The 21,804-nt window shown below is 40.6% G+C and overlaps 2 protein-coding genes across 4 annotated transcripts in view; one reads left to right on the forward strand and one right to left on the reverse strand.

The window, feature by feature from the left end:
• sm (heterogeneous nuclear ribonucleoprotein L) overlaps window positions 1-10,641 on the reverse strand; it is a 111,664-nt gene extending 101,023 nt beyond the window's left edge. For both annotated transcript variants that reach the window (XR_002009950.2, XM_019057736.2), the window contains exons 1-2: window positions 10,420-10,641; window positions 8,587-8,627 (exon numbers count right to left, since the gene is read on the reverse strand). Coding sequence is in view for 1 of the 2 variants with exons in the window: in XM_019057736.2 (XP_018913281.2) it covers window positions 8,587-8,627; window positions 10,420-10,488 (110 nt within the window). In the remaining variant the exon portion in view is untranslated. The remainder of the gene's footprint in view (window positions 1-8,586; window positions 8,628-10,419) is intronic.
• Window positions 10,642-16,825: 6,184 nt separating this feature from the next.
• The window catches only part of pall (F-box protein pallbearer), a 37,087-nt gene continuing 32,108 nt past the window's right edge, over window positions 16,826-21,804 (forward strand). Inside the window, exons 1-2 of one of the 2 annotated variants that reach the window (XM_019057738.2) lie at window positions 16,826-16,995; window positions 18,045-18,293. In XM_019057738.2, coding sequence (XP_018913283.2) covers window positions 16,849-16,995; window positions 18,045-18,293 — 396 coding nt within the window. In that variant the 5' untranslated portion in view covers window positions 16,826-16,848. The remainder of the gene's footprint in view (window positions 16,996-18,044; window positions 18,294-21,804) is intronic. The other variant, XM_019057737.2, reaches the window with a different exon arrangement.

Genomic DNA, 21,804 nt, shown 5'->3' on the forward strand with positions numbered 1-21,804 from the left:
ACCTTAACACGCCGATTGTTATCTGGTCTCTAATCCAGTTCAGGTGTTATCTCGTCCCATCACACGTGTTTTGGCGGATTGGCGTCGGCCATGATAGTACGGTGGGTACGATCAAAATCGACGATTTTTTGATTGGAAATTGCCACTTCGGGAGGTCATACTAGATGAAAAAATAAGTTTTTGTCCGTAGAACCACTTTCAAATCCGTGCAGGATCCAAGATGGCGGCCAAGCGCTTTTTTGAAGTGCTATATCGCTGTTGCTAATTGTCCGATTTTGATTTTCTTTTTTTTAAAAGAGAGCTAAAAGGGCCTATAACATGAATAAATTATAACAGATTCAACTCGGCCAACAATTTGTCTGAAATTTTACAAAAAATTTTTTCCTTGAAAATTCCTAAAATTTCAAAGCAAAACTAACTTTTCACTGAGCAGGAAAATTGATATTTTCTCTTCAGTGAAAGAGATGGATCTTAATCTCGCGTTTAATTTGATACCAAAACCATTTTTGTGCTACGAGTAGTTAGCCCGCGAGCGCCATTTAAGTGTCGCGCGATCGGCCGCGGCGCGCGTCTTCCACCCCGCGTTCATGGCCACGGGCGCGCTTCACACGTGTAAAACGCGCTGTATCTCTCCAACCATTCGTTCGATTTTCAAACTTTTGGTCTCGTTTGAAAGCTACTATAAAGAACTTTTCAAATAATGTGCATTTCACATTTACCTTTAAATAATTTGCCGTATTATGACAAAATACGTGATTTTTTTAATTTCGCTCATCTTAACAGCCGTTGATTTTTTGTTTCTGGGCGCAATTAGAGCCCTTTATTTTCTTGAGGTGGGTGGAGGATTTTCTGACCTTCAAAACGATACCAAAACCTTTTTTTGTGACGAATAGAAAACGCGTGAGGACGGTTTTGGTCGCGCGCTCGGGTAGAGGTTCGCCACTTATGCGCCGTGCAACCTCGCGTCGGCCCGCGTTCATGCGCTACAGAACTGGAATATTTGCTGTTTTTTGATCTATCATTGCAAAATTTTCATGAAAATTGTTAATTTTGGAAAATCCTTTCATACTCTCTTGAGACGAAATGAATACCTATAATAAAAAAAAATACTCCGGTTAACATGATAAATAAGAAAAAATGTATAACGAACTAATTACTATTCCTTAAGTTTTTATGAGATGGAGATGGATGAAACCGCAACAAATTTGATTCTTTATTTGATTCATTACACTTTTAAACGACGATATATTGCCGATAATCAGCATTCTCATGGAATTTTAGGAACGATTTCTACAATTTTCTCGCTTAGAGGCGAACTCTACCATTTAATTAAAATTGATCGCAATATGAACAGCGGGCTTGGAATCCTTCCCTACAACCAAGTGCATAGTGCACGTGGAAAACTTTTCCGATATACAGCGGCGTTTTTCCCTCTTTCGTTCTCAAAGGCACTTCCAGATGCCTGTTTTCAAACCCCGGAAAATATACCCGCATGTCGCCTCTATTTTTGGCGGTAAATGGAGGTTTTCTTAGCAGACGCAGGGGCAGATATCGGTTTTCTTTAATTACGCTGGTAGATATGATATGAATGAGAAACTGCAACAAACTTGCTTCATTATGTAATATATCTCAATTTTAAAATGGGGATAAAACGGCGATTATCTGCATTCTCGTGGAATATTAACTACGGTTTATACAGGGTGCGGCAAAAGTCCCGGGACCCCTGTTTAATTTTTTTACGGCTGCAGCTAGGAAAATGAAAGTTGGGGGTAGTCCTTGGTCAGTGGAAGCTACTTTTTGACCCCCCCCAAAATTTTGGGGGGCCCCCTTGGGGGGGGGGGGGGGGGGTTACGGACCCTAACTTTTTTTTTTCAAATGGGAAGACCCCCTTTGTGATACCTCGTTCGAAAGAGCATAAAAGAAGAAAATTTTTCGCGTAAACCCGAAGTAATTATCTCAAACCGTTTCAAAATGGCGGCCGGTCAAAGTTCAAAATGGCCGAAAATTGGCACCCCTGCTATTTGCACATGGATTTGCTTGAAACTCGGTATCTGCGGGTATCTTGGCACGAGAAAAACGAATTGACGTTAGATTTTTTTAAAAAAAACCCTAATTTTTCAAAATGGCCGCCGGTTTAGGCTCAAAGTGGCCGAAAATTTGACAAACTCGATTTTTTGGGTTTGTTTAAAAATCTAACGTCGAATTCGTTCTTCTCGGGTCAAAATACCCCCAGAAACCGAATTTCAGGCGAATCCATCGGCAAAAAATCGAGTTTGTCTAATTTTCGGCCACTTCGAGCCTAAACCGGCGGCCATTTTGAAAAATTAGGGTTTTTTTTAAAAAATCTAACGTCAAATTCGTTTTACTCGTGCCAAAATACCCCCAGATACCGAGTGTCAAGCAAATCCATGTGCAAATAGCAGAGGTGCCAATTTTCGGCCATTTTGAACTTTGACCGGCCGCCATTTTGAAACGGTTTGAGATAATGACTTCGGGTTTGCGCGAAAAATTTTCTTTTTTTATGCTCTTTCGAACGAGGTATCACAAAGGGGGGTCTTCCCATTTGAAAAAAAAAGTTGGGGTCCGTACCCCCCCCCCCCCAATATTTTGGTGGGGGTCAAAAAGTAGCTTTCGTTGACCAAGGACTACCCCCCCCCCCAAATTTCATTTTCCTAGCTGCAGCCGTAAAAAAATGAAACAGGGGTCCCGGGACTTTTGCCGCACCCTGTACAAATTTCTTGCTTAGATTAGTCGAGCTGGTCACAGAAATGTGTTCTGATGCTTGAATCTTGTATAGCAGCTAAAAATAGTATGATCTGTTCCAGCAGCAATTCTCAAAGTTCAATGTTAACCAAGATATCGTGCTTTGAAAAATTCGATTCATGCCGTTACCCACCGAGGAAGTGAAACCCTTGGTTTCCTCCAATTTGCTTTCATCCGAGTTTCACGCATGTTTCAATTGTTTCACGTGAGTAACCAGTGAAATTGTGTGTCAGCCTGAAAAATGAGAGTAAGGTGGAAGAAACCATGAATGTCACTATGGTAGTGACACCCAAGTGGTATCCAAAGCGGTACCGCTTTGGATGACGTCATCAACCGAATTTTTCAAAGTTGGATATCTTAGTTAAAATTGAACGAAGAAAGCTTTTGTGCGTAGAAATCTTTTTGTTTTTAGCTGATCCACAAGAATCAAATGTCATGACACGATTCTGTAACCAGCGCAACTGACTCATTAAAATTGATCGCTAAAAGGTTAATGTGTTTAGAATCCTTCCCAACAACGAATCTGGGAACTCCAAAAAGTTCACGTAGTAGCGTTTCTTCGGACTTTCGATTTTTAGGAAACTCTCCATATCCGAGCATCATATCAGCCACGATACCCCCCCCCCCCCTTCTTTCTCAATGTACCCAATAACCGCCCTACATGACATTTAAGGCACACTAAGGGGGCATCGATGATTAGGGTGCGGCTTATTTTCGTCATGTCGGAAAATTGACGAGGTCCGGGTGGCAATCGATGATACCTATGAAAATAATAGGCTGTATTAAATTTGAGCCAATTTGAAGCTTTTTTAGGTGATGCTCAAAGGGATCAAAACTAAGGGGCAAAATTACATTGGTTTAAATGGGCGGAAAAACGCCTGATCTGCGCAAATGCGTTTTTTGGATCTAAAATGCGCTTGAATGAAGAAAACCTGACCAACTCTCAGAGAGGCATCTAGGGGCCCATTTGAAACGAAAAAAATCTCACTTTTGACCCATGGGTGAGGGTAGGGGGATCACTCGAGTGCAAGAAAAAAATTTTCACCAATTTCGTTCCAGGCTCGAGAAATAGTATGTGAGGTAACATTGTAAAGGGCCAAGTATAGTTCTCAGGGGCTAAAACAACTATTGTACATTATTTCTCATCAAGTTGTGAGATAAATTTGCCTCTTCAACTTTGGAACACTTATTTTAAGTTCGATCAGAAGCGAATACTTAGCTCCGGGCGCGGCGCCTCAAAACCGGCTACGCCGTGACCCCCCCTGTCCCCACTCATGGGTCAAAAGTGTGATTTTCTCGTTTCAAATGGGCCCCTAGATGCCTCTCTGAGAGTTGGTCAGGTTTTCTTCATTCAAGCGCATTTTAGATCCAAAAAACGCATTTGCGCAGATCAGGCGTTTTTCCGCCCATTTAAACCAATGTAATTTTGCCCCTTAGTTTTGATCCCTTTGAGCATCACCTAAAAAAGCTTCAAATTGGCTCAAATTTAATACAGCCTATTATTTTCATAGGTATCATCGATTGCCACCCGGACCTCGTCAATTTTCCGACATGACGAAAATAAGCCGCACCCTAATCGATGATGTCCTCCGCGGCAGTAGGATTTTTTTTTAAAATTCGATCAATTTATAATAACTTTTGTTAAACTATTATTGCAATGACTAATACGAGCACCTCCAGAACATTGCGTGCAGATGAAAGTGCATTGAACTTGAGCTTTAACACAGGAGCATCTCTTTGTGCAGGCAGACTTGCAATTGCATTTAACAATCTCCCGACAGTCGTTCCAAATGGAAAGAAGATTTGACCAGATGAGTGACCAGCTTTCTCTCTTTTCGATCAACTCGTACTCCTCACGGCCAGGAATTTCTTTTTCTGGAGACAAAGCGCGTTCCCAAACATACCTTACCTGGTCAGCAGGGAAAAGGGTGTGCTGCTTTAATGCATCTTTTATGTGGGGGGGGGGGGGCAAATTACGAAGTACCCTATTTTTGGTGTAAATAGAAATTTTCTCTGCAGATGCAGGGGCTTATTTGCTGCTTTTTCGTAGTAAGGACGGTAAACCAAGTACATGCAGTGCGTAGAAAATTTTTCCGATGCAACAGTGGCGTTCCTCCTACTTTCATCCTCAAAAACACTTCCAAATATCTACTACTAAACCCTAGAAAAATTTTCCTACCGTCTCCGATACAAGACAGCAGCAGATATCCGCCCCTGCGTCTGCTAAGAAAACCTCCATTTACCGCCAAAAATAGAGGCGACATGCGGGTATATTTTCCGGGGTTGAAAACAGGCATCTGGAAGTGCCTTTGAGAACGAAAGAGGGAAAAACGCCGCTGTATATCGGAAAAGTTTTCCACGTGCACTATGCACTTGGTTGTAGGGAAGGATTCCAAGCCCGCTGTTCATATTGCGATCAATTTTAATTAAATGGTAGAGTTCGCCTCTAAGCGAGAAAATTGTAGAAATCGTTCCTAAAATTCCATGAGAATGCAGATAATCGCCGTTTTATCCCCATTTTAAAATTGAGATATATTACATAATGAAGCAAGTTTGTTGCAGTTTCTCATTCATATCATATCTACCAGCGTAATTAAAGAAAACCGATATCTGCCCCTGCGTCTGCTAAGAAAACCTCCATTTACCGCCAAAAATAGAGGCGACATGCGGGTATATTTTCCGGGGTTTGAAAACAGGCATCTGGAAGTGCCTTTGAGAACGAAAGAGGGAAAAACGCCGCTGTATATCGGAAAAGTTTTCCACGTGCACTATGCACTTGGTTGTAGGGAAGGATTCCAAGCCCGCTGTTCATATTGCGATCAATTTTAATTAAATGGTAGAGTTCGCCTCTAAGCGAGAAAATTGTAGAAATCGTTCCTAAAATTCCATGAGAATGCTGATTATCGGCAATATATCGTCGTTTAAAAGTGTAATGAATCAAATAAAGAATCAAATTTGTTGCGGTTTCATCCATCTCCATCTCATAAAAACTTAAGGAATAGTAATTAGTTCGTTATACATTTTTTCTTATTTATCATGTTAACCGGAGTATTTTTTTTTATTATAGGTATTCATTTCGTCTCAAGAGAGTATGAAAGGATTTTCCAAAATTAACAATTTTCATGAAAATTTTGCAATGATAGATCAAAAAACAGCAAATATTCCAGTTCTGTTGCGCATGAACGCGGGCCGACGCGAGGTTGCACGGCGCATAAGTGGCGAACCTCTACCCGAGCGCGCGACCAAAACCGTCCTCACGCGTTTTCTATTCGTCACAAAAAAAAGGTTTTGGTATCGTTTTGAAGGTCAGAAAATCCTCCACCCACCTCAAGAAAATAAAGGGCTCTAATTGCGCCCAGAAACAAAAAATCAACGGCTGTTAAGATGATCGAAATTAAAAAAATCACGTATTTTGTCATAATACGGCAAATTATTTAAAGGTAAATGTGAAATGCACATTATTTGAAAAGTTCTTTATAGTAGCTTTCAAACGAGACCAAAAGTTTGAAAATCGAACGAATGGTTGGAGAGATACAGCGCGTTTTACACGTGTGAAGCGCGCCCGTGGCCATGAACGCGGGGTGGAAGACGCGCGCCGCGGCCGATCGCGCGACACTTAAATGGCGCTCGCGGGCTAACTACTCGTAGCACAAAAATGATTTTGGTATCAAATTAAACGCGAGATTAAGATCCATCTCTTTCACTGAAGAGAAAATATCAATTTTCCTGCTCAGTGAAAAGTTAGTTTTGCTTTGAAATTTTAGGAATTTTCAAGGAAAAAATTTTTTTGTAAAATTTCAGACAAATTGTTGGCCGAGTTGAATCTGTTATAATTTATTCATGTTATAGGCCCTTTTAGCTCTCTTTTAAAAAAAAGAAAATCAAAATCGGACAATTAGCAACAGCGATATAGCACTTCAAAAAAGCGCTTGGCCGCCATCTTGGATCCTGCACGGATTTGAAAGTGGTTCTACGGACAAAAACTTTTATTTTTTCATCTAGTATGACCTCCCGAAGTGGCAATTTCCAATCAAAAAATCGTCGATTTTGATCGTACCCACCGTACTAATCATGGCCGACGCCAATCCGCCAAAACACGTGTGATGGGACGAGATAACACCTGAACTGGATTAGAGACCAGATAACAATCGGCGTGTTAAGGTGATTCGTCATTCGTCAAGCTCAAAAGAAGTGGTCGAACTGGCATGCGGTATATCGCATCTTTTAGGTCAAAAATCTCGACAGATTTTGAATTTTCAGTACAGAAAAGGACGATAGCCCCTGCGCATGAGCCTAAAGAATCATTCTAAACCTTAAAATCGGCAAAATTCAGAGAAATGAAAGCAGGATAGTGTTTGGAAAAAAACCTCGCATTCGATTCAGCTATCGATTTCGGTATCGAATGCGAGGTTTTTTTCCAAACACTATCCTGTTTTCATTTCTCTGAATTTTGCCGATTTTTGGGTTTAGAATGATTCTTCAGGCTCATGCGCAGGGGCTATCGTCCTTTTTTTTTGCTGAAAATTCAAAATCTGCCGAGATTTTTTACCTAAAAGATGCGATGTATCGCATGCCAGTTCGACCACGTCACTTGAGCTTGACGAATCACCTTAACGTTCATGTTTTCCACGCCCGAATTGATTGACCTTGAACTCTCCTCGAATTACGCGCGGAACTGCGCGCAAGCGTCGGCCGTGATGAATATCGCCGACGATGGAGCGACTCCTCTAATAAAATGTTCACCTGTGCCATGGTATCGTTTTTGAAGCGGGGAGCTTAAAAAAACGCAAATTTCTTAAGCAGATTGTGAAGTTATGAGTGCATTTCAGACTTTGCCGATGCGCTCATCGTGATTTTTGAGGCATTATCTATAAGAAACAACTCTTAGTTTTGCTCCAGCAAAAGTTTGCAACATGCCCATTTGACATAAATTCAAATCTTTTAGTCAAATAATTGTTGAGTTGAAAATTGAAGTAACTCGAAAAGAGGTAAATCAATTTGTTTTTGGCTGGAGGTCGGCCATATCGTGAGGAATGCGGATGCAAAAATTCTGAGTGGAGACTTGATGGAGTCAAAAGTTATGAACGAAAATACTTCCACTTTTCTCAAGTGCGAGAGCGAGGCAGGTGACGCGAGCGGCCCCGTGCCGCGGCGTTTCTGGAATACCTCACGGCGCCTGTTATGTTATACGGACGGATCCTGGGGCCGAACCAGTTGCGGGAACGCCGCGGTTCGGGGCCGCTCGCGTCACCCGCCTCGCTCTCGCACTTGAGAAAAATAAAGTATTTTCATGCATAACTTTTGACTCCATCGAGTCGAGTCCCAAATGTCAGGAAGAGGACTCGATGGAGTCAAAAGTTATGAATGAAAATACTTTATTTTTCTCAAGTGCGAGAGCGAGGCGGGTGACGCAAGCGGCCCGAACCGCGGCGTTCCCAGAACTGGTTCCCCAGGATCCGTCCGTAACATAACAGGCGCCGTGAGGTATTCCAGGAACGTCGAGGCACGGGGCCGCTCGCGTCACCCGCCTCGCTCTCGCACTTGAGAAAAGTGAAGTATTTTCCTTCATAACTTTTGGCTCCATCAAGTCTCCACTCAGAATTTTTGCATCAGCATTCCTCACGAAATGACCGACCTCCAGGCAAAATTTTGACAAAAAAATTTGAATTTATGTCAAATTGTGTTTCGTATAAGTAAAAAGTGCATTTGAAGGGATTTTCATTGCTATCAGAACGGCTAGGCTCGCATTAACCGTTCTAAAGTTATATTTGCAAGAAAAATGGTTGGGACAAAACTACGGTTCATTATAATTTTCCAACTTACCTTTTCCTACGGCCATCACCACCGGGATAAAACTCAGAATCCTGGAAAACATAAAAAAGAACATCGTTAGTGCGGCAGCGCCCTTATTCCTTAGAAAAGAAAAACATTGGGAATCCATAAATTCCATGCAGATGCTCTGAATTGTTAAAAACTTCAAGCAACGGCAAAAATCTCCGAACAGGAGACGAATGGACAGTTTATTTTCTAGATGGGGTTTACTTTTAATTGCCTTGGTCACAATGATCGAGGGCGGTTTCTTACGGATCTCGGACTTGGCTTCAGAATCATAAAGTAAAATGTGAACAGTTCGCCACTTGAATCGAGAAAAAGAAGAAATGAAATGATGCTTAATATTGGCGCTGGAAGTAAAAAGTAAACCCACCTCAGACATGAACTGTCCAAGATTCCGCTTTCGCTTCGAGAGGGTCTTAGCTGCTGCTTCCACTCAATGGAAACCGGAGCAACTAAAAAGGGTCATCCCGGAACCTCTTTTTTGGTCACCTCATGTCTTCTGAGCTCCGTGTGTAGCACCCGAAAAACAGACCATTACGTCAATTTTTTTTTTGCTTCTATCAACTCATGTTGTATAATTAAACACTTTAAGTAAAACGACTTTTTCCGTGAAACTGCACCATTCCCAAGAAAATCGATAATAAAAATTGCCCGTAAGTACCAACCTAGGTGATCAAAACAATCCAAGATGCCCGAAATGCAAACGCCTCCTTTTTTTTCCTGTGCTCAATTGCAGAATTTCCAGATACGTTTTTAATACCACGTGGAAAATACTACGTAGAAAATATCGCGAAAAACAAAGTTTTTGTGCTTCAAATAATTGATAGGAAATAATTGATTGAACATCTGATCGAAATTTTAAATATTGATTCTCTAGCCAACTCGAAAGACATCCAATTTATCAATTAATTAATCGCTAATCAAAACCTCTATAGTTTGTTTGTAGGTTAAGTCATGGAATTGGTATATCTCATAATTGACTCGACTGATACTCCTCCCGTGATTTCTCACATCTTTCCTTTGCCATAATTTTTATGACAGCTACAGGGATTTCGATCCTTACATTGTCTTTTCATTGTCGATACTGAACGTTTCTGATTTGGTGTTTCTCCATCCTTCTTGTACATATACTTGTTCCCATGGATTTGTAGAATCCTAATAGAGGGATTTCAATGAGTTCTCCATGTCCTCTGATAGCCTGTGCAACTGAATGGCTGATATTACTTCTTTAATCTTTTAACTAGGAAAAATTAATTAAAAAAATCATTGCACATACTAAAGTTTGTTCTTGTTTCGCTGGAGTAAGGCGTAAGCCCTGCCAACAGGTTAAAATAGTCTCTCTTGGTCCCTTGGAGCCTACAAGTGCGGTGACAGAATGAAGAAGGTGTTAACCTCAGCAAAATCTTTTATTTCACAGAACTTGGAGTTCACAACTGTATTGATTATCATTTCCAATACTTAGTTTTGACGGTTGTATTCCCCAGGGATTTCCATCCACATACTATAGTTTTGTCAGCATATCTCCAGTCCATCTTTCTTAGTCTTGTCTCAAGCACCCGACAAGCAAAATTTCGATAAAACACCTGCCGGCTCATCATGACATGGATTACATACATGCAAGGCAACTAAAATGTAAGTATGTGATGATTGGGGGAGAATGTGATGGTATACCCCAGTTTCTAGAGCGATGTTTAAAAAGTGCAATCCCAATGAAAGAGAAAGTGAACAACTAACAGGCGGTAAAATTAAGAGCGATCTCATATGAGCTGGTAAAGTAAACAGGGAACTTCAACTTGTGAACTCCTCTGAAAAAAAACTCACCTCGGATGCTTGGCCTTGCTTGTAATCCACACGCTGCCGCTTGGATAAACAATCGTCATTGAACGACATTTTGTACCTGAAGTGATATAGTAAAATATAAGTTGTGATAGTTTAAAAGCAAATACAAATTGCACAACAGACATTCACGATTCTTCGGCACACAGTCACGCAGCCGCAACACCCTTCCACCGCACCGACTACCGAAACTGACAAACATGGAATGGACCCAAGGTAGATTTACACAGGTATGGACAGAACTAAACAACTGGCCTCTGATTGGCTCTCCAGCGGCCCCTTAACGTCAGCCATTTTGTATGTTTTGATTATTTTGATTTATTATGTTCGGTTTATCGTTTGTCAAAATTTTTTGGGATTTTTTGCACAATTTTGGTTATACGATATTAATTTTAGCGTTTAAACGCACAAACGTTTGAATGTTAATTTGATTGTAATTTAATTAAAAAACGGGCCCCTTAACCTACGTCACGAGGTCATGTGACACGTACTGAGGCTCATGGGAAATTTTCAACTTTTCCATACCTGTGTAAATCTACCTTGGAATGGACCTGACCATTCTGACCTAGTGTTGTTGATTGCTTTTCGATTTCCTGAAGATATCGATTTTTTGCATAAAACGATCGATTGAATTGAATCGATTTTTTGCATAAAACGATCGATTGAATTGAATCGATTTTTTGCATGCGATTTTGCGGTTGAATCAATTTTTACTTACAAATCGAGATTTTTCGATTTTTTACAAACACAAATGTTACTCCTAAATGATGAAGGATAAACACAAGCCTATATTATTCTTCAAAACTAAAGGAAGCCATCGAAATTTCTGCAATTTAAGGTAACGATGGTAAATTATCGAGTGTGAAGTAATTTGGACCCGAATATCGATCTTTTACCCTACCTTAAATGACAATGAAACTCAACGCTCAGTGAGGCGATAATTTGAGAAAAACGAACGGCACAATATGCTCATCCTAAAAATCGATTTTTTTTTCAGAACGATTCTCTTGAAAATCGATTTTTCGGATTTGACCACTAGATCGTATTCGATACATCAAACGGGTGAGATTGTATCGATATCGATTGGTTCAAAACATAAACATAGCCTTAAAAGTAAATTCAGAAATCTGAGAGAACGGATCTTTTGAAACAGATTTTTTATTCTTTTGAGTACCAAATGCCAACGCAAAGTGAAATCGTCAGGAAATTTCTCATTTTCAGCTTTTCCAATGAAAATCCTTACAGTTTGGTTTGAGGTTATGTTCTATTGTTTTGAACCAAACGATACATCGAACCGTTATCGAATACGGTCTCTTGACATTTCTGCGACTAATCGATTTTTTAAAAAAAATCAACAACACAACATAGACAGAGTATGGCCATTCGTATCTTTTTATCTTTTTACGTACTCTACGTTAAGGGGGCCCGTTTTTTATTTAATTAAATTACAATCAAATTAACATTGAAACGTTTATGCGTTTAGACGTTAAAATTAATATCGCATTATCAAAATTCCGCAGAAAATCCCACAAAATTTTGACGAACGATAAACCGAACATAATAAATCAAAATAATCACAACATTCAAAATGGCTGACGTTAGGGGCCGCTGGAGAGCCAATCAGAGGCCAGTTGTTAAGTTCTGTCCATACCTATTCCTGCCATTCCTGGCATCCTGGCATGTCTTCTAGTGCTTGCTGCTTGCTAGTCTAGTACGAGCAGAGACAAGAGACCCTCCACTAGTAACTTGGCTATGGTGGAAGCTTTTACTTTCGGGACTTCAGCATTCTACTGTTGACTTACCTACATGGTTGATGTTCAACAACGTGTTGGCAGTTTCGTTTTGCAAACAAGCCGAAAATGGCCGACGTTTGGGAAAGTTGTTTGGCTTATGACGTCATCCGAAGCTCATCATCGACCATGTAGGTAAGTCAACAGCCGAAAATATGGTGATGACTGTTGCTCGCTCATAATTGTCCATAAGGCTAGAGTCCTTTTATACCCAGAGTCATAGAGAAAAAAAAGGAGGTGTTTGCATTTCGGGCATCTTGGAATTTTTTGATGACTTGATGACGTAGGTGGGTACAGTGTGAAGGGGACGTCCCTGTACCTAGCTGTACCCACCTACGTCATCAAGTCATCAAAATATTCCAAGATGCCCGAAATGCAAACACCTCCTTTTTTTTCTCTATGACCCAGAGTTACGACAACTCACTTTTGGTTGGGCCAGGATTGGGCTGAAAGTGGCCTAAAAAAAAATCCAATTCTGATTGGTTCTTGCTCATGGAGGCCGAAACTAGTGCACCAAGATGGCGGTACCTCGTATGTGAACAAGAATAATGAAAATATTACCTAATTGTGGTTTATCAAGAGTAAATTGTTATTGCCATCGGTCCAAAATGAAAATAGATTAAGAAATTATTCACAAACCAATCTCATTTTCTTTTTAATTGATCAATTTGTTGATGTTGTTGTTTCTGTGTGACAGACATCGCAGGATTCCTGATCCTTATCCCCCAATATCGTTCGTTTGAGTGCACTAGTTTCGGCCTCCATGGCCAGCCAAGGTCGGCTGCCAGTCAGCTGATAATCGAGTTGTCGTTACTCTGGGTATAAAGGGACTCTACATAAGGCATTGTTGAAACCCCGAAAGTAAAAGCTTCCACCTGTCGCTAAGAGGCCAGTGGAGGGTCTCTTGTCTCTGAGTACGAGTGAACAGATTGGCCAAAATTGGCCCAGATATTCTGGACCACATTTCACCAAAAACTGCTGTTTATCAAACCGCCGTCAACACCTACCAAGCGGCGAGTAGGCCTTCGGCCATGCTCGGCAATCTTCGTAGCCAATCAGGTTGCCGCTCGCCGCCCGTAACAGGGACCAGTTCTATAGGACCCTGGACTCCCGTAAGCAAGGCGGATAAAGAATGGTGGTCGCATTTCGATTTTGGCTGCCATCTTGAAGCGATGTGACGTCAGGAGGGTACTGGTTTTGCCGTGCAATCCAAGGTTGAGCCGACCCCCCCGGCCTCGGCCGGCCCATGTACCCGATGTGCCCGATACAGTGTGACGTCCAGAGGGTACGAAATGCGACCACCATTCTTAATCCGCCTTGTCCCGTAAGAGTCAATGTAAAAATTCGTGAGCAGGTACTAGTGCTGCATTCTCGCGTAGGATCCTCGCAACTCACTGCTGTTATCAGTTGTTGGACTTCATTAAAATCCGTAGGATCGCGTATAACTGCAAAAAATCGAATTTTTCACCGTATTACTACACGCGGCGGGCCCTCCCTTGTCGAAAGGGGTCGAAAAACGCCAAAAATATACTTATTTTTCAAGAATTCAGCCGCCTTATGTGTTATTTTTCAATCTCCGGCTTAACCTCACTTTTGGAGCGGGCGATGGATGAGTCGAGGTTCGGGGGGGAGGATCCTCTGAGTTGACTAGGATCCTACGCGAGAATGCGCTGCAATCACCCGCTCACAACAGAACGGCGTCCTATAGAACTCGTCCCTGCCCGTAATCTCGAAGAAGGTTCGGCTCCTACACCACCCTACACTTTTCGAATTTTGGATTTTGGCATTCGGCCTGATTCTCTTTTCCTCTTTTCCGTAATTAATAACAATAAAAAATTCATTTAATCATTACTTAGCGGCACCTTGTCCAATTTGTGCCGAGCGCCTCTACAACTTTGCAAATTTGGACGTTACCTTTTGAACATTTCATCCCTTCCCTTTGAAATTACTTTGAATAAGTACACTTCACATATCACACGGGACTTTTATCTGCATATTTACTTGGCTTTATTCGCAAAGGATCTTTTAAGAAGTAAATTCTTTCGATAACTTATTAGGTGGTCAAGTCACCAATTAGAGCCCGTCATTCCGTGCCATTATTATTACAGGACTAGGTTTCTTACCTATAATTTGATGGGCACCGTGAGAATAATAGATAACCGTATTTGATCCGTGCCTTAAAAACTGAACTGCTGGTGGCAGAACCATCTTGGTGATGTTCATTAGGAATTTTAGACTTTATTCTATTTTTTCAGCAGATGAACCTTACATGGTAACTTGTAAAGTTTTGCCTCATTTTCCTTGAGTTCTACTTAGTTTGATGCCAAAAAACAAGGAAATTCATGGAGAAACGTGCCTTAAAGGTGATAGTTCCCCCTCATACTTACTATCAGAGTTCCAACGGAAAAAATCTTGTTGTCATAGGTAAATACGGTTTCCATTGCTTCTTCAGCTGTTATAGACAACTATGCGGGTTTGCTGGAGAATTTGGTGACTGCTAGGATTGTTAATTAGTATCTCCGAAGCCTGGTTGTTAAAGCTAAACTTAAAGCATTGGCTTCAACGCATCGCAAAACCAGAACCTTGGAGAGACCAGTGAACATCCATGAGAAAGTGAGTGAGGAGCAAGGTACCTAGCATTGTACATCCGTCTGGTTTTCACAACTACCGTTCCTAGGGATTTAGGATTCAGATTCGCACATCAACCAGTAAGCTTTTCTCCCAATCATCTTGATATATAGGCAGCTATGCAAGGCGCAGCCAGGTAGTCCAATGCTCAAGCCACTTAATCAACACAAATATTATCCTAACTTACAACAAAATGACTTGTTTCTTCTCTAACAATGGAACCGGAAAATGTTACTTTGAATGCGCGAGAAACTTCTTTGGTCGAGATGAAGAAACGTAAATGAAGAAATGAGTCCGGAACATCTCGACCAGGTACAGGCCGCTGTGTTTACATTAGGAGTCTGGAGTATCTCGCCGCAATTTCACTTGAAATCACCATGAACAGATCAACGGGGTAACTGATATTTGATTTTACGAAAGGGATAAATGTTAGACGCGGACGAAAGTTCTTTTGTCGAGGTGAAGAAACGCTAACGCTGAGAAATTGAGTCTGGAACATCTCCTAGAGGAAGTCCGCTCTGGGTACGCTATGTTTATGTCCGGACTATATGTCGCCGTTCGTTTGTTTACATTAGGAGCGAGTTTGACACCGACGACAGACCATGGACCAATAGAATAAGTAAGGACTCCCAACTCCCTATGCTACCCTGTAGAGTCCCTTTATACCCAGAGTTAAGACAACTCGATTATCAGCTGACTGGCAGCCGGCCTTGGCTGGCCATGGAGGCCGAAACGAGTGCACCCAAACGAACGATATTGAGGGATAAGGATCAGGAATCCTGCGATGTCTGTCAAACAAAAACAACAACATCAACAAATTGATCAATTAAAAAGAAAATGAGATTGGTTTGTGAATAATTTCTTAATCTATTTTCATTTGGGACCGATGGAAATAACAATTTACTCTTGATGAACCACAATTAGGTAATATTTTCATTATTCTTGTTCACATTCGAGGTACCGCCATCTTGGTGCACTCGTTTCGGCCTCCATGAGCAAGAACCAATCAGAATTGGATTTTTTTTTAGGCCACTTTCAGCCGAACCAAAAGTGAGTTGTCTTAACTCTGGGTATAAAGGGACTCTACTACCCTGTGTTAAAAACCGTTAACGCGCGCTCGCAGCGAACCTGGCAGAGGGTGCGGTGAACTAACGCCGCAGCGGTCCACGATCGTACCTCTATAGTATGTTATTCCATGCAATGTTCTTTGTTTATCTATGATTTATTTATTTGTGTAGATACTTTAATACATTTTACTTTCGCAAACTAATGAAATTGTATAGATACATACCTTCGGCAGAGGTCAATGCGAAAGACTTTGATTTGAAGTATCTTATCAAAACACGAGCAAAGATGATTCAGTCAACTTCTGACGCAGAATCAAAGAGACTTGCTAATAATCAAATTAAAGGTAATGCTTGAAGTCAAGTATCTTTGATTTTGTGACACTCAGTTGATTTTTATCAGTACAACACTATTTCTCACTAAAAAGATTTCACTTAACAGAGCGGCGCCTTCGGCTAAAAGTACAATCCTGATTCCTGCTGCACACTACATACACACTTCCTTTGGCTTTCTCAACAGCAGTTGCTGCTGAGTAAAACGGTTAGAAATAACACTTCACGTTAATACCAGTTTATGTACACGAAGACTGACGAAGATTGAAATGAAAATGGGAAACTTTTCACACTAAACTCTTCAAAACTGCAGGGCGACCAAGAGGATACGAGGATCTAGAAACTTCTATGAGCAGTGCTCATAGAAGTTTGGGCACTCTGAGTGATAAGCCTAAATAGGTGGTGCATGGAAATATAAACAGGAAGACCCAATCATCGGTTGAGTTCACTACACCCTCTGCCAGGGAGCGCTGATGTCAGCGCTAACCGGAGTTGGGGGTCCTTATTTATTCTCTTGGTCCATGGACAGACTTTGGTTTTTGATGAAAATTTGGTCTGGAATATCTGGGCCAAACGCAAAAACCGTCTAGTACAGACCTATGTTGTTGACCTATGTGTTGCTATCAGCTGGCTATCAGCAGGTGTATAATAAAAATTCCGACATGTCTCTGCTAGAATTGCCTGATGTTGCCTTGGAGCATATTTTCTCGTTCCTGACGTACGATGAAGTAGCTCAAAAAAGAATCGTGAGTTCCGAGTTTCGCAAACTTGTTAAAATTTTACATTTAATCAATATGTTTTGGAGAGGTTATAATTCCAGATCATGAGGGGATCATTTTTAAAGATGGTTGGAAGTATTAGGAAAATGGATGAGAATAATAGAGAAAGCTGTCTTGCAAGTGTGTGATAATGTGGAAGAATGAAAGGTGCAGTACCCCCGCTAGAAGAGCACCCGTGTCCTTTGTCTAGAGGCGGACTGGCCCACCAAGAAATCAGAAAGTTCCTGATGGCCAGTCTATGGCTCAAGAGAGAAAATGAAGAAAAAAAATGAGAGACTGAAAGAGGAAAGGAAAGGAAGAGATGGAATTAAGGGAAGAGAAAGAACAAGGATGATATACAAGGGATGGTCAAATATTTAGATAATCGAATATTTGAATTATTGGCACCGAGATAATCGCATTAAATTCGAATATTCGCCTCCAAAATATTCGAAATGGCAAATTTGACTGTTCGAATAATCGCATTCCAATAAACACATTCAAATTCGAAAACCGTCCATCCCTATCATCAATCTTGTTATTAATTTTATCTAGTCCACAACTCCACACGGGAATGACTGTCCGTCTTATTTACTTAAAAGTGTCATTTATCTCTCACGGTTCATAAAGAATCAGAAATTGAAGCAATAATCGAAAATATTCGAATATTCGCTTCCAAAGTATTCGCAATCGCAAGATTTGAATTCTCAAATAATCAAATTCGATATTCGTCCATCCCTATGGTATACATACACCGAGAGGAAGATAACAAAGTTAGAGTGAGCTGCACATTTTAAGTAATTCTGCATTCTGACTTTATATCCTATGTCTAACTGGGATTCGATGTTAAAGAGGGAATAGAAAACAACACTCAAAGGTTCAGTGTTTCTTCTTTTTAGGTTCAGACCTCTGTGGTTCAATCTAGTTCCGTGGCGAATCTTCAGACAGCATTGACTTATTGCTGGAAGATGGTGTCAACTGATTTGTTTTACCAGATTATATCAATTTACACTGAATTTTGTAAGTTTATTTTTTAGGTTTGCCGGAAGTTCAATGAAATATGCAGTTTTGTCCTTAATCGAGGATTTCACAAAGTGGAACTGTATCATCGAAGAGTGTTGAAAGCGTTTAAGGCACTTCTACCCCGCAGGGAATCAGGGCGGCGAACCCATCCTCTTGCTCGGCACTGTGACATGCTGGTCGCCATTGAAACACGCCTCTCAATGCTTTCAATGACTTTTATGAAGTACATCGAGTTGAAGCAGTGTTGTTTTATACCTGGAAAGGTATGTGATTCAGTACTCACCTCCCTTGACTTTTGTATTTTTTTATTTATCATTTTTTATTTATTTATTTATTTATTCATCCAGAGGTGATCAAAAAAAAAAAGGGAAACACAATTACTCTAGTAGGGTAGGTGGGGGTAAGAGTACGCATTTTTTGGTTTTTCCTGTATTTCTGTGACCGAATCAACTTTTAAGGCGGAAAAGCGGCCAGGCACCTACTGCAAGCCCTCACGCACAAGTGCCCTGCGTTGTCCGAATTCAGAAGTCAAATCCATGGCCGTGACAAATTTTTTAAAAAAATTTGAAAATGCGTACTTTTGCCCCATTTAAAGGGGCAAAAGTACGCAGGTGAAATTTTTATTTTAAAAACATCACCTGGGCTCCAAATTGCTGTTGTATCCCGAAAAACGATTGAAACTGGTCTCAAAGGGTTCTAGTAGTGCCTAACCACATTTACTGTGAAAAAAAAGAAATGATTTGATCTCGACAAGCTCCCAAATAATTTTGTGAAGTCAATTTTTATTAAACAGGAAAAGAACAAAGTTTAAGTGCCCAAATTGAACAGAGGAACATATAAATTTATTAAGATGCTGAGTTGCCTACATCCTCTATGTTGAAGTTCCTATACACCTCCCCCCACTACGCCCCACTTTTGGGTGCGTACTTTTGCCCCATTCTGGCTGCGTACTCTTGCCCCATTTGTAAACATTGGACAATATATACTAAAACTTTGGACCCAAGGCCCAAGGTGTGAAAACAACAACAGATTATTGAAGCCAACACTATAACACATTTCTATAACACGGTGTCTGTCCGATTTTTTCCATCAACTATTCTACTCACAACAAACAATACTAATACTAAAAAAATCGATCTTTTTCGCATGAAAAGTGAATTTGCCTCATAATTCCGTCAAAACACATCCGCTTCGCTTAAAACCTCGTTAACAGGTGAAACTCAAATGTTGCCAACAACCAACACCTGGTAGCATAAATTCATACAAAACGCGCGAAAAGAGTGCGGTGCGTACTTTTACCCCGTGCGTACTCTTACCCCCACCTACCCTACACTTGCCGAGAGCTTAGCTTGCGTGGCAAGTGTAAGGGCCAATTTTATTTAATGGGAGAATCCATGTAACCTTGTCGTCCTTTCGTCAATTTTTGATTTTCAACAAATTTCTTTTTGTTTCTGCTTTCTATGTGACGGCAGGAATCGGAGAAAAATTTGTCTGACTCTTCTCTCGTCTCAGGCTAATTTTTTTTCAAGGGAGAAGTTAGAAATGTAACCCCTGGTGACGTGTAACCGGGGTCCTTCTCTGACTTTCCAATCAAATAAAATGCATTCACCATCACATGAGTCCTTTCGAAGAAGATATTTTAACTTGGTTATACCCTCAACTTTGAAGAAATGACAATCATAAGTGCACTCCTTTAAGTAGACTCGTGCTAGCTGAGCTGGAAGACATGTTACAGTGTTTCACGTAATTCTGGTGATGCTCCACTTTTCGTCTCTGCTGTGTCCAGCAGGTACCACTTTTGCGTTTCTTTGATTTACGTCTTTATATTAAGTTTTAACAACCAAAACGCAGCTCAGTTTAATCGGATTCATGTTTTATTACTCGCTAGAAATAAGTGTCACACTCATTCAGTGTAATTCTGGCGACGCCTCTCAAACTCTCTCTGAGGGAGGGGCCAACGTTTTGAACCCCTTAGAAGAGAAATGACCTGTCTCTGAAGCTTGATCAGTGGCAAAGTGTTTGCCTCATTAGCCCAACATAGATATTAATACCATGGTTTGACCGCGTTAAGTAGAAAAGGAACCAAGCCACATCAGCTATTGCCAAATCTAATCGGGCAATTTAGTTTTTTTACATGTAAACGGTTGCGCAGATTCTTGTGCAAGTTTCAGTGAATTTTTTTTTATAGCTCAAGGCAAATTCCTCAAAATTTTCGAAAGAACAACATAAACGTCCTCTTGTAAAAAATTAGATCGTGAAGTCAAATTTGGCCATAGCTGGTGTGGCTTGGTTCCTTTCTGTCGAACGTGGTTCAAATGAGGAAAGATGAGAATAAGGCTTTGTAGACTAAAAACAAAGATTTAATATTTAAGAATCTTTTTAAGCTTGTTATTGAATAAATCACTTTCTTCCGTTGTTTCTCCACATGGGTCATGTGGGAATTCCATGATCTTTGTCCAGTATTATTCCAAAGTATCTAGCTTGATCTACAAGTTTTATTTCCTCGCAGTTGCACTCCTTTTGCTCACCACGCAAACAACAACGAATGGTAATTTTTAGTTCCTCTGAACTTACGGAGGATGTTTCGAACAGTATACACTGTGTTTTACAGGTATTAAGATGTAAATTCGCATCTAACCATGGAATAATATACTGATTATGTACATGATCTACCAACATTTGTTTTTTCTAAGATTTTGCTGTGAAAACAAGAGCCATATCATACGCAACAGCAGACATTTACAGGCTTTGATAAGTTAAGGTCATGGAGTGTTTTTTCTCCATGCCTCATAAGGTGATGCCGTACAGCATCGGCTCCCAAAGACATAAAGACGGAGTACTCGTATCTAAAAGCACGGGGAAAAAGTGAAGCCTGGTTTGGCACTGGGTGCTTGTGTGAGTGTGTAAATGAGCGCGGGAATCCATGGCGGCAGACGGAGGTGTGTGAAAAAACAGCCAAAAATGCCTCAAGGCATTTTCGAATTTTGATCACTTGGGGTGATACAGTAGCTTCCGAGACGCCCAAAACCGGTCGCCGTTTTGCTTAGAAGCGCCGGGTTGCGACGTTGCCATTTTTTAAAGTGGAAACCTTTAAAAATTCTTATCTCCGCCGCATCTCAACCGATTTCAATGAACTTTTTTTAAAATGTGCCTCTTAAATAGAGCTTTCTAGTGATGTATAGTTTCTTGGGGTTTACTTGGCTTTAAGTGGCACTTATGCGGTTTTAGCAGTTTTTGAGAGACACAAAAATTTAGTTTTTATTTTACCACGATCGTGGAATCGACGGAATCTAAACAAATAACAGTCTAAATGAAAGTTCAGATTCTCACCTTTCTAACGAGCACAAAATCATCGCGGGGAAACGTTTAGTTCCCGAGATATGACCGCTCAAAGTTGGTCACATACGCTTTTGCGCAATGTGAATGCGCGTTATCACTAAGTCATTCGCGAACTAGGGGTCCCTTACGTTCAATTTACGTTGAAATAATTACACAGAGCAGTAAGGTGTACAACACGAGCCGTATTTTCACCTTCGGCTGCCGATGTGCGACGTTGCCATTTTTTGAAGTGAAAACTCTTAAAGATGCATAACTCCGCTGCATTTCAACCGATTTCAATGAACTTTTTTTTAAAATGTTCCTCTTAAATAGAGCTATCTAATGGCATTTAGGTTTCTGGATTTTATTTACCTTAGGGAGGCACTTAGGTCGTTTATATGGTTCTTTGCAGAGCTTTTTCATAAAAAAAATAGTGTTGCTATGTATGTTTTTTTT

This window comes from Bemisia tabaci, chromosome 1 (assembly GCF_918797505.1).
Source record: "Bemisia tabaci chromosome 1, PGI_BMITA_v3".
Classification (NCBI taxonomy): domain Eukaryota; kingdom Metazoa; phylum Arthropoda; class Insecta; order Hemiptera; family Aleyrodidae; genus Bemisia; species Bemisia tabaci.